General features: G+C 37.7%; 1 protein-coding gene across 1 annotated transcript in view; it reads left to right on the top strand.

Annotated features, from left to right (window-relative positions):
• The window catches only part of RAB18 (RAB18, member RAS oncogene family), a gene marked incomplete in the record, with an annotated part of 29,458 nt that extends 17,315 nt beyond the window's left edge, over positions 1-12,143 (top strand). Inside the window, 4 exon segments of the mRNA XM_072412681.1 lie at positions 3,268-3,340; positions 5,108-5,226; positions 6,182-6,248; positions 9,906-12,143. Of these exon segments, the coding sequence (XP_072268782.1) occupies positions 3,268-3,340; positions 5,108-5,226; positions 6,182-6,248; positions 9,906-10,078 (432 nt within the window).
• Between the last annotated feature and the right edge of the window lie 1,047 nt (positions 12,144-13,190).

Here is a 13,190-nt window from a genome sequence, read left to right as displayed (position 1 = left end):
GGACAATACCAAAGCATTTGTAATTGCAATAATTTCAGGGGGAAGTGGTAGCCAATGTTTTTGGCCATGATTGTGTGTCTGTGAAGGGGGAGAGTAAGCACGTGTAGACACTGGACTGTGCCAAAATAATTGCAGATAAAACATTGGTGGTCCTCATCGAAAAATTTTCAGCTTTCTGGCATAAAAAAGTAGCCAAACGGATGACTAGAAAATATTCTGGGGATGGCGGGGGTGAGGAGCAAGAAAAAAATGACCACAAAGGGTCCGATTTATTAAATCTCTCCTAGTCTGCACACTTTCCTCAGTGAAGCTGGGTGATCCAGAAAACTGGAATGGATCTTCTGGTCCAGGGTTGAAAATATTTGCTAGGAAATGATTTTGAAAAAAAATGAAGAAATCCAGATCAGGTTTGCTGGATCACCCAGCTACACTCTCCCCAGTGTATCCTCTCTAGCTCTGGAGAGCTTTAATAAATCAGGCCCAAATTATTTTCTATTTGTTAAACTAGGAAAAAACTTTTTGGTTGGCAAACCAAAATGTGTCACTTTTTGCACTCTAGGTATTTAAACTGCTCTCAATGAATTTCCCTCTGAACTTCCTCTTTTCACCTTACTGAACAAACCCAGTTCCTTGCTTAGTGTCGGTATTCACGCTTTCCTCTCCTTGCTGCAAGTGACAACAGCTCCCCTCCCCCTGGCTGTTAGTACTGACCTCTGTCCTGTTGATTGAATAGAAATCAGCTGGTATCTCCTGATAGCCAGGCTCCTGAAAAAATATGCTGGGTGGCCCACCTGGTGAAAATGGCCTAGGGGAGGGAGCGCTGAACATTATTAGTTGGGTGAAAATTTGCAAGACATCTGGTCATTTGTTCCCTGGAGAATGGTGCACTGGCAGATATTTTGGATCTTCAGGATCCATCATTTTTGTTTTGTTTTTCGACTCTGCATAGATGCATTTGTTTGGTTTATTTCTTTTTTGTCTATAACAGGGTGTGTTCCTTTTACATGTGGTAATGATGTTTACATAATAATATTGTATAAATAGTATGACTGCACACCTTCAGCTGCCTCTGCCACAGGAATTATGTAACCTATTTATAAGGTAATTAAGGTAGAGAATAAAAACATATTCTGTAATATGAAGGCAGTATAAAACGCTGCAGGAATGCATGTACCTTCTGTAGAGACACCGTCTGGCTGCAGAATGATTGTTCTCCATAACCATTGTCGGTGTGAAGGTTCATATTTATGTGGGAGTAGCCCGTCTCAGGGTGGGTTCAATGTCCCTCAACCAGAAAAATATGTTGCAGCTAAATAATTTTTATCCCTATTAGGACTAATTTGTACAGACAATTGTGAAGCAGTGTAGTCACTACTTCTAATTCTCATAATCAGCACCTCCCAATGCGGCGATTAAGATCGCTCTTTCTGTGCTTGCCTGATCTCGGACATGCTCAGAAGGAGCCCCTTCTTTAATAGGAGAAAAAAAATAGCAGATCTCACCCATGCACAGTGAGATAGGCATTCTTTTTTTCCCAACCTTTGTCACCCGAGAGGGCATTCCAGATCTGAGTTCTTGCCTGATAAGTCTGGCCAGGCTCTATACATTCATTCATTTTGATTCTTCATCCTCCTCCATGGGTCTGTTTTGTAATTTCCATTTCCCATTCCTGTAAGCTCCAGTCCTTTAGTTTATAAAGTGCTTTGAAAACGTGTTGGTGTTTGTAGAGCTTTTCCATTTATTTCTATTTTGGTGATTGGTCATACAACTGATTGTTTAATTTCCTTACGAGCCCCGATAGTAGTACTTAGACTCAGCTTTAACCCATAAACCTGCAGTGTGTTCTTGTTCTGGGTGCTCATAGAAGCTAGAGACTTGGCATGATAGCCCAGGCTCCTGGCATTTGCAGAATATAAAGTTGGTAATTGCATTCTCTATATTTCCTTTAAAATATACGAGCTCCTGCTTTAATAATCATCTCTGCCATGTTTATTTTAGTCACGGTTGCTCTTGTTATACATTGCTATGCCAGTAATCAGATTGGTACCATAACTGAATCTGCAGTAAAATGTTACATTGGCAGGAATACTATACAAAGTTTATACTTTTTTTTTTAGTTTGATCAGTTTCCTAAACACGATCAGGTTGGGAATATTGAGCCAGTTTGTGCCATGTTTATCTGATATGCACACCTCTGGCAGTCCCTTCTCCACTGCTGACTAAATCTGACAAAATAACTTTGCTTTCTGTGTAAATTATACTAAATGGAAAAGCTTGCATGACTTGGGCCTTTAAACCATTTCAAAGAATTGATATTGGTTTGCTGATCAATCTGTCAGTTCCATAAAATGATTTTTCAATTAGAATATGTAATTAGTAGTAAGCATTTAATGCACAAAGGACAGTAAGCAGTAGTAAGCACAATGCACAAATACACATTAACAAATGTTTGCTGCAACTTCAAAGTGAAGGAAAGTATTTCAATAGTGTACAGCGCTGCGTAATATGTTGGTGCTAGAAAAAATCCTGTTTAATAATAATAATAATAATAATAATAATAATAATAATAATAGTGACGTGTTAGTGGGGTGTAGGACACAGACATAATGGGTCTGATTTAATAAAGTTCTCTAGGACTGGAGACGATAGACTATCATTTGAGAACCTGGATTTCTTCATCTTGGTGACTGTTGAAACCTTGTGGACTCCAAAAAGTGTATGTGTTTTCAAGGATGGTGATTGTTTCCCTAAAACTACAGTGGTGATCAACTTAGAAGGGCCACATTTTCATCCTTAAGTCAACCAGATTAAATCAAAAAGTTTTCATTATTTTCAAAATTCTCTGTCATTCTGTGCAGACTAAATACACACAGCCCCTATAATGGTTCCCATTGTTTTGTTGTGTTTTTTTCAGCTTCATTAGCTGCCCAACCAGATAATGCAAACTATGACTTTTTTATCAGAATCAATGAATTTACATTTCTATACAGCCCTCCTGGCTGCTGTCCTGTGCAGAAAGAATTGACTCGTTACTGCGACAGGAAATTATATTATTTGTATAAAAATAACTACATTTTTCTGCTTAACAGCCCTCTTCTTCCTATGATGATTACACCCATACTACATACTACCCATACTTTCATTTTCACATTTCTAAAAAGTAATGCTGTTTGTCCACAAGATGGTGCTGTGGTACAACACAAACCCAACTCCAGGAATCCCAGTTCAGGAATTTGACATACCTGACATTGTTCATCTCTCTTCTAGGACACTGCTGGACAAGAACGTTTCCGAACCCTGACTCCTAGCTATTACAGAGGTGCACAAGGTGTTATATTGGGTAAGATATGTAAATTTATGTATTTTTTTCATTTTAGAGTTTGAAAACTTGCACAGTTAGAAGTCTGATGTTTAAGAATATAAGGGGTGATTTGAATATTTTTAGAATAATACTGACAAATAATTTGGGAATGGAATAATGAAGAGTTTAATTAAACATTAGATCCCAGCATATGGGAAAAAAAATAGCTTTAATATAGTGTTTTTTAACTGTTTGTTAAAATGTCATATACAGAGCAGTAGATACGTCCTTCTACCACTGCTTATCCAACTAATCAAGGTGAAAGTTCATCACTTCCCCAAGTTGCTGGTATTATGAGTCTGTGCATATACACATTTATATTTATATATAGCTGTGCTCAACCCAGAATTTTTTTAAGCTGGTTGGGAAGAAATTGTAGGTGAATGGAAGCCCCTAATTGTGACCCAGCTTATCAGTAACCACCCAAAAACAGCTGGGTGGTTGCTGAAAAGTGCTGGGTGGTGCCCCCAGCTAAAAGGTGCTGGGGAGAACTCTGTATAGTGTATGTTTATAATTAAAAAAAGAAAAAATATGTAAGGGGTCTGTTTAAAGCAATTCATCAGAGATCTAGGGAAGTAACTCTGAGTGAACAGTTATATCATATTTTTAGAGCACAATATAGAGTTTGGGAACCCCTAGGGTAACATAGTTTGCATAAAATTATCATTTTACAGTTGTTTTTAATATTGATTTAAAAGTATCTAAACATTTTGTGTGTTAAGGAGAGTGTGGCAGTATTTTGACATGGCTACCCTCAGGTTTGTATACTCGCTCAGCCACCTAGTCTGTGGCTTTCTTGTGTGACCCTGGTCTTACCTAAGTGGCAAGTCAGTAAAGGAAAAGGGGGACACAACCTATCATCGCTCTGTGAACATAAAATGTCCTGCTGCCGCTAGAGAAACGCCACTGGTCCCTACAGTTCCACACAGACAAAGCCGCCAGATTCTCAAATCTTACTTTGTCCGTGCAAAATAGCAAATACTTAAAACCAAGGACATATAAGCAGTATGCCATATTATAATGACTCCTTGTCTCTAAGTCATCACCCTACTTGTACTTCAGCTTAGACAGGAAGGAATTCTTCAGTGGCAAGGAAGCGTTGGGTATGTATACATCCATATGGTGGATTTGGTCAAGTGACGGTGTCTCCATAAAACTACACTATGTTGTGATTCCACATGTGATATCTTGACCCAGGATCTACTTGACATGCAGTCAGAATAAAGTTCAATCTAAGCAAAACCAAAATTAAAATCTGAAAAAAATAGTAAGATGGTAATTATAACAATTTTAATTGTTTGGTGCTAAATGTCAAAGCAGACAAAAGTCAGCTGTAAACTGTCACATGCTACATGCATTTAATTACTATTTCTAGTGTAGTCGTACCTGGTTGGTGAAACCAAGCTCTGGCAATTCTTGTGTATCGATTTTAGTTAGTCATACATTTCTGTCAGATTTTTAACCCTGACCTGTGTTTCCTCACTTCTGTTCTTTGATGCTTCCACAAAAAGTAATGAGTGTGGGACAGAAAGCAATTAAACCCTTTACTATCTCTGCCTTGACAGGAAGTGAGGAGAAATCTCACAAACAGGGTCACAAATGGCAGTAAAACCCCGATCAGGATTAACTCTTTTTTGCTTCAAAAACATCATTTGGGGCAGTTGTACTTTTTAGGTGTATGCAAATAGTATGTGACGAGTATTAAGACTCTTAGTACTTCAGTACACGTTTATTTTTTTAAAACAGTTTATGATGTCACGAGACGCGACACTTTTGTTAAGCTGGACAACTGGTTAAATGAGCTGGAGACATATTGCACACGAAATGACATAGTAAAAATGTTAGTTGGGAACAAGATAGACAAAGTAAGTCACTGCTGTAATGAATGTCATAATTCTACCACTTTTCTTTCCTTTTAAGTCACCTATTTAGATTATTGACAAACCTAAATGCTTAAGCAGAGGTCCCCTTCATTGAAAGCCAAATCAGAACGATTATTTAGAAATATAATTACAGGAAGACATCAAACTGTTAGGGGGTAAGGGTAAGAAGAGCCAGAATAGCACACAAGTTGCTGCAAGGCTGATTACAACCTTCAGCATAAACAAAGGGGGTAATATTTATTGGTCTATGTATAGCAGGGGGTCACAAGTGAACTGTAAGTATTCCTTTTATACGTCACTTTTTGTGCAGACGGTGACTTACTGTTGTTCTTCTCCTGCACTTAAATGGGAACTAAACATCGCTATACTTACATGTCTCCATTCTGTCACAGGGCACTACCATCTTCTTCCTTCTTGTACTAGTTGCAATTTTCAGCCAATTTTGGTATATTTTGCCTTCATAAACAGGCCAATTTTTTAAATAATGTGTTCTGTTCTATGCAGTCTAGATAGATAAAGGCTGGTGAAGGGGGTTGGCAGGTTACTGTTACCTTCCTGGAAACATCCCACACCTTAGTACCTTAGTGCCATAATGTGATGCCAAGCCATTAGGATTGAAAGAACTGACATCTAATAAATAAATGGGGTGGGCCAGGGGCAGCCTGATTGGTGATGCTCATCTCCAGTCAGCAGATGAGGTGGGCTGTATCTTAATTGCTGCAGTTTCCTATGCGCAGTGTGAAAATTCACAGATTCAGGGTGAACACAAATCATAGTACAGAGCGGTTTCTGTATAGCATGCAAGAAGGTAAGGCTCTATTTTAACTTTAGTATTAAATATTTAACATATAAAATATTTTATATTAAATTGACTTGTTTTGAACTGCAGACCATAAAGCTGTAATCTTTTTATTTATCTCCTAATATTCTCTTTTAGGACAACCGAGAAGTAGACAGAAATGAAGGTCTCAAGTTTGCACGAAAACATTCAATGCTGTTTATAGGTAGGAACCTCTGTGTGTGTGTGTGTGTGTGTGTAAAATAACATAGCATAAAAAGCAAACACTCATGAGAACAGGAGTTCTTGCATGCATGCAAACAGCTGGCATTTTTATCTATGCGTGCACTATTTTTTAAAACAACACAACACACACACACACGTCTGCCACATTGCTCTTTTTGCAATACCATACACGCTAACACATCACTTAGTGTATGTCGGCAGTGTGAAACCAGCATAACCATTGCTCACTACAGAGATGGAACAAGTGGCTCTGTAGCGTGAACCTCATGGGTGAAGTTGTGATTAATTATTCATGGTCCCAAAATGCTGCAAATGTGTGTGTGGAAAAATCCTGCTCGCACAATACTATAGCCATTAGTACTTGTCTGTGTAGCAGGTAATTACTAGCAATTTTTAGCAGTGAGCTGCTAAAGGGAGCTGGTCTTCTAATTTCTGCTATTCCTACAATTTTGTAATTGAAACTGCCAACTACAGGTCATTTTCTGGCACACACCTTATCTTGTTGACCTTTTACTTAACCCCAATCAGCCCAAATTAACTGTTTTCTCAAGTTTGCACGAAAACATTCAATGCTGTTTATAGGTAGGAACCTCTGTGTGTGTGTGTGTGTGTGTAAAATAACATAGCATAAAAAGCAAACACTCATGAGAACAGGAGTTCTTGCATGCATGCAAATGCTGGCATTTTTCTCCATGCATGCACTGTTTTTTAAAGCAACACAACACACACACGTCTGCGACATTGCTCTTTTTGCAATACCATACACGCTAACACATCACTTTCTGTATGTCAGCAGTGTGAAACCAGCATAACCATTGCTCACTACAGAGATGGAACAAGTGGCTCTGTAGCGTGAACCTCATGGGTGAAGTTGTGGTTAATTATTCATGGTCCCAAAATGCTGCAAATGTGTGTGAATAATCCCGCTCACACAATACTATAGCTATTGGTACTTGTCTGTGTAGCAGGTAATTACTAGCAATTTTTAGTAGTGAGCTGCTAAAGGGAGTAGGTCTCCTATTTTCTTCTATTCCTACAATTTTGTAATTGAAACTGCCAACAACAGGTCATTTTCTGGCACACACCTTATCTTGTTGACCTTTTACTTAACCCCAGTCAGCCTAAATTACCTCTTTTCTCCATTTCCCCCTTATCTATTTTTTTTTTCTTCTGTTTTTTGTTTTGTTGTTTTGCTTTTTTACATTTTGTATTTGCAGTTTTTTTTTGCATATTGTAGGAAAATTTATAAAATAGAAAAAAATATATTTTTTACTTAGTTATTTAGTAATTATTTTTAAAACTAGTACTTGTTAAAACTGTTTTTAATCTACTACCTATTTTTGTCTGTGGATTGCATAGTTTCTGGACCATTTTAACATGGAGGAACCCCTTGAAATGATCTTAGGTCTCAGGGAACCCCTGCTATAGTTAGTATTTTCAGAGCCCACAGTATATTAGTGTGCTGGTAGTTGGAAGAAGGCCTCTTACATTGCTGGCCTTTGGGAAGAAAGTCATCTTTACACATAGCAAAAAAGATCATTGGTGTCGGTGGTAACTGACCTTAGAGGTACAAACTGTTTATTGCTCATTGACAATAAAAAAGATGTTTTAAAATATTATTGCCAAAAAAGCCTGTTTTCAAATATACCAAATCCCTACTAAAAAATATATGTTATAGTATCTCAAATTATGACAGTTATTGTCAAACAAACATACCCATAGTGTAAATGTAAAAATAACTCCATCAGGTATACAGACATAAGAGCTGATTTGGTTTCATATAAACTCCTGATCTTCTAATAATAGGATCTTACACTGTAAAACCTGTAACTCATTGAAGAATCAAAACAAAAATCTGTTTCATTACCCACAGCAATTTTGTGTGCTGTTCTGCATCTACATTTGATCTTCTTTCCTGTTTTGTTGGACCACATCTGGAGAAGACAATATGTTGTGTTTAAGAAACATGCAAATAATAGTATTGGTGCCTACAGCTCCCCCAAGACATTATTTGTGTAATGGTTTTGACACATTGTAAGTTCACCTTTTCCAAAAGGGGATTCACTTCCTGAGCAGTGTGTGTTTAATATCCTTTTCCCTAGAGGGATGCTGGCCCGAGTCAGGCATGACATCACACCAAGTTAGGGCTAATTCTTAGATCTTGTATGATTCACTCCTTGCTGTGTTCACAATCTAGGTCTATAGCTGGTATTCATTTCATGCAATTAATGGAGTGGTTTGTCTTAGTCTGTCTCCCCTCAGGATCATTTGGTGAACTGTGTTAGACATCTCCTATAATTTTCCACTTTGTTTGTAGTTTTTCTTTTTTTTGGCCCACATACAGTCTGTGATTTGGCACAGCACTGGCTGCTATTTGTAATTCCTGAACTTACTTAATTGTTAAGCCCATCGTTCATCGTATGACCGGGTTTTCAGAAACGAGACTCTTACACCAGCCAAAACAAAACACCTTTCTCATACCTATCCCAAATTCTTGAGGTCAGGCTCTTAACCTCCAGGGCCAGCACCCATTTTTCATGGTTTTATGTTTAATGCCAAATGTGTTCTGCCCCATGCCAAGAATCACAACGCTGACCCCCAGAAACCGTGGCTGTAAATTTTAATGATATCTAATGTGTTTTCTTTTGATTATTGAAAGCAGCTTTGTCGGATTCGGAAACCTGTCATTGCCTTCCACTTGCGTGCAGATTTAGTACAAAGTCAGCGTAACGCCTGATAAAGTCAACAGAATCAGAAGATTTTCACCTTAAAATATGCAACTTTGTCAATTAGCTATTTGGCTTTATTGCTTCATAGATTCTTTTTAGTTTCCTATATATATATGTAACTGCTTCATAGACAGATCACTTTACAATGTAGCTGGTTTGACAAAGACTAGGCTCTTGGCAGCTAATATGCCTAGTAAAGATTACCAATGGCACCTTGTGGTGTTCTGCAGGAGTCTGCATGAAAGTATTCACAGGAATGTCCTGTCTTTTTTTCAAGGTATATCAACACCCTAAACTTTAAACTTTTTTAAGCCCAATAAAAGTTTGTCGCCCTACAGAAGTGTTTCTCAATCAGGATTAGTGGAAAATCTAAAGGTTCCTTAGGGGTTCCTTAGAGGAGCAAAGCACATTTTCCTCTCCGCTTATCACCGACACCGATGACCTTTTTTGGCTATCTGTAGGGATGACATTCTTACCACTGGCCAGCAAAGTAAGAGGCATTCTTTATATGACTATCATACCAAAATACTGTGATCTATGGATATGGTAATTATAGTAGGGGTTCCCTCAGATCCTGAAAGTTATTTTATAAGAGTTCCTCCATGTTAAAAAAAAAAAAAAAAAAAAAAGGGTGAAGTAAGGCTTCCCTACAGTGTTAAATTCAGTGTTCTTTATGGTATAATTCATATCATGCCAGGGAACCTTTATTACATATCAACAGAATTATTGTATTCCTATTTAGGAATACCATGAATAACCCAAAGCAATTTTTTCAAAGGGGCTACAAAGGTTGAATATTTCAATGATGTTGTTTTTTCCTTGGGAGAAAACTTTATCCAGTTTTTATCCAAGAAACTTCGGAATGGTCTTGTTGATATCTTCCCTAATAATTGTTTGTTTAATTTCAGAGGCCAGTGCAAAGACCAAAGATGGTGTACAGTGTGCTTTTGAGGAACTCGTTGAAAAGATTATTCAGACTCCTGGACTTTGGGAAAGTGAGTCCCACAACAGAGGCGTCAGATTATCAGATGAAGCTGGCGGCCGAGGAGGAACATGCAGCGGATATTGCTCCATGCTATAAACTAGTTGTATTTTCTTTCAATTTAATCCAATCTAGAGATACCCATTTTTCTGTATATATCTACTCATTTATGGCTAATCTAGGGACCTTTTCAGTTTGCACATATTTGTTTGTGTCATGAAGCAGATATTTGTAGAATATTGTCCAGCAATGCACTTTTTGACTTTTTTATCAGTGGTCAACTGCATTAGCCAGTGCATTACCTGCAGTGCCACCTCTTCATGTACCTTTTAACACTTTCATACAATACTTTACCATTCTGAACTTTGTGTTCAAAGTCTTTTTATTTGCCTTTTACCCATAGGCCGTCACTCCCTGTGTAGAGCCTTAGGTTTTATTTTTCATGAGGCTGTTGCTGAGCTAACCTTGCTCCTGTTTCTAAATGCACACAAAAGCATGTTCAAGGAGATATCTATCATGATGCCAAGAAATCATGATAGTCTTTAAATATTAACTAAGGTTGTATTGTGTAAATGCTTGTAAAAAGCACGCTCATTGCTTCAAAAGGTCTTACCTTCTTCCTAAAAGCTTAAACTGACCAGAGGGGTCCTATCAGGGCCATGGTTTCATGTCACACGTCTGTCTGGTAAAGGGCCTGCTGTAGAGCACGATTCATGCAAAAGAACTATGAATGACATTCACAAACTCAAATATACTTTACCTAAGTGTTTATTGGACTTGAACTAGGATACCTAAATTAAAAAATTAAGTTTAAATAGTGTAAAAGGGTTACCTCTAGGTTATTATTGTTGCCTGTGTCCGTATTAAAATGTCACTTCCTAGCAGGGGATCATTAGGCAATGCTGTTAACTAAACCTTGAGTTTTACTTCATTGCTGGAGTACATTGTATATTACTTAGACGATATCAGTAGGGGACTGATGGGTATCCCTGCTTCCTCTTAAGTTAATTCTGTATAACAATATATGAACAATACACATTTGCAGTTCTTAGAACAGGAAAAACAAAAAATTATCCTAATAGGGTTTCTAACAAAATCAGATGATCAATAGGAAATTAGTTGTAGTTCCAGCTTTTATGTAAAAATCTGGTTTTTACCCCATTTGGTAACAGAAAGTTTCTCCCTCCTGTCTGTAAACTCCCTTGGCTTACCAGGATCAAAAGTCTTAGTCCCAAATATCATTTGCATGTCCGTGGGTATTGCTGGTAAAAATTAATTATCATTCTTCTGCCTAAAATAATTATAGGACTCTGGTATAGCCAGGCAAGTGCTTTATTCTTCTGAAGATTATAAATGGCAACAGAACAAGAGTTTCCTGTATAACAACAATGCACAGTGATGGAAGCAAATCACACTAATAATGGCCCTCAAACAAAGGTTCTGATCCCAAGAAAAATATATACTGACACTAGTTTTGGTTCTCAAGTCTGGTGAAAGACTTCCATTAGCCTAAAATGGCAAATGACAGGTAACAATGAGTTAGTGTGAAGCTTTACAGAGAATGATCGGTCACAGAAAGAATCTTAGTAAGTGTTATTACATTTTCTTTCATCGGTTTTGCATAGCTATGGGATTACTAAATGACTTCAGTGTGATTAGCAACTCTTTTGTTTCACAGTCCTAGGTCTATTGGTTAAAGAGTCTTCATGTTAACACAACACTAAGCTGAGCCATGTCTTTGTATTGCATGTTATGAAAAGTATTCTCCTCTTCTCCACTGCATGTGGTTTATAGTCTTATTATGATAATTGTAGGTGATGATTAAAGATTTTTTCCAAGGCTGGTAACCCTATATCAAGGCCAAAAGACTAAGCACTTAGTTTCACTAAAGACAAAAACACATGTAAAAAAAAAATCCAGTTCATGGTAGTGTTTGATCCAGTTTTTGAAGCAATTTTTTTAATAACTTTCACGTGGACTTAAACTTTTGCAGCATTTCATTTAATGGCAAAAGCTTCACTCCATTCATCATGCCCAACATGTTTACACTGTTAAAGACTTACAATGGACCTGTGATTGCCTTCAGCTTAATAAGACATATTCCATTTACTTAAAGCACATTATAACTTATTTGCATTTATGAATAAAACTTCAGATATAACAATATGGTTTTCTAAACTCTGTATGTGGTGACTTTGCTTTTCTCCATTTCTTTTTTCATTTAATATGTAGCATGTTATTATGGATTTTCTTTACTTTATCTACTAAGTAATCATGAAGCCGACTGCTGGAAAACTTTGTAGATACTGGATCTCTGTTCATCCTGTGTATTAAGGATTTTTTAAATACATGCCTGGATGTGCTTCATATTACTGTAATACAACATGACCCCAAATTTTTATATTATGGTAATTTTTTTTGGTGTGGATAACCTTTGGTTTGAAAATGTGTGGTTTTCCTTATGATTGGCGTGTGTTGTGTGCCAAAATAGCTCCCCAAATTTATAGCGTAGGGCAGTGGTCACCAATCCTCGGAACAGTGCCGGTCTGTGGCTGGTAATTTGGGGGTCGCAAATGGCAGGAGGCAGAAGCGCTGGCGGCCCATCTTACACTGCTCGAAAGCTAGTGAAAGCAGGAGCGCAACCAGCGGGAGCGTGAGAATGGCAAAGCAATGTATGTAAGGCTAACACTTCTCTGCCATTCCCAGCAGCTCTGCCACCTGACAGCACACCAGCGCTCTTACACAACTCTGCTATTCTCAGCTAGTGTGCCGGAGCTGCTGAGTATTGTAAGCTGTTCATGTACCTGTACATGTTTCCCGGCCCTGCTTTCAGAAAGGTTGGGGGACCACTGACGTAAGAAATATTTGAGTTTGTTGTGTTATCTGCTTGTGACCCCTAGAAGAAAATAACTTTACTGTTCGTGTTCTGACAGATTTTACGTGAACATAATGTAAGAGAACACCCTCTTCTAATGGCACATACAGCAATTACATCCTGACAGAGGTGCTTAACTTTTTGCACTCTACTTAAAAACATTTTATTGCTTTCGGGGTCACTGTTGGGGGAAGATTTTTACGTCTCTTCCTGTTCTGTGAAAGATCTTCTTTCATTTATTTTCTGCAAACAAAAAAGGATGTAGGATGTTTACGGTGATGGCCCCCTGCTTTAAGTAGCAGTTCTTGTAAAATATGTATATATATAATATTTAAG

The sequence above is a fragment of the Pyxicephalus adspersus genome, chromosome 5, assembly GCF_032062135.1.
Source record: "Pyxicephalus adspersus chromosome 5, UCB_Pads_2.0, whole genome shotgun sequence".
NCBI lineage: Eukaryota > Metazoa > Chordata > Amphibia > Anura > Pyxicephalidae > Pyxicephalus > Pyxicephalus adspersus.
This window is presented reverse-complemented; position numbering and strand designations above follow the sequence as displayed.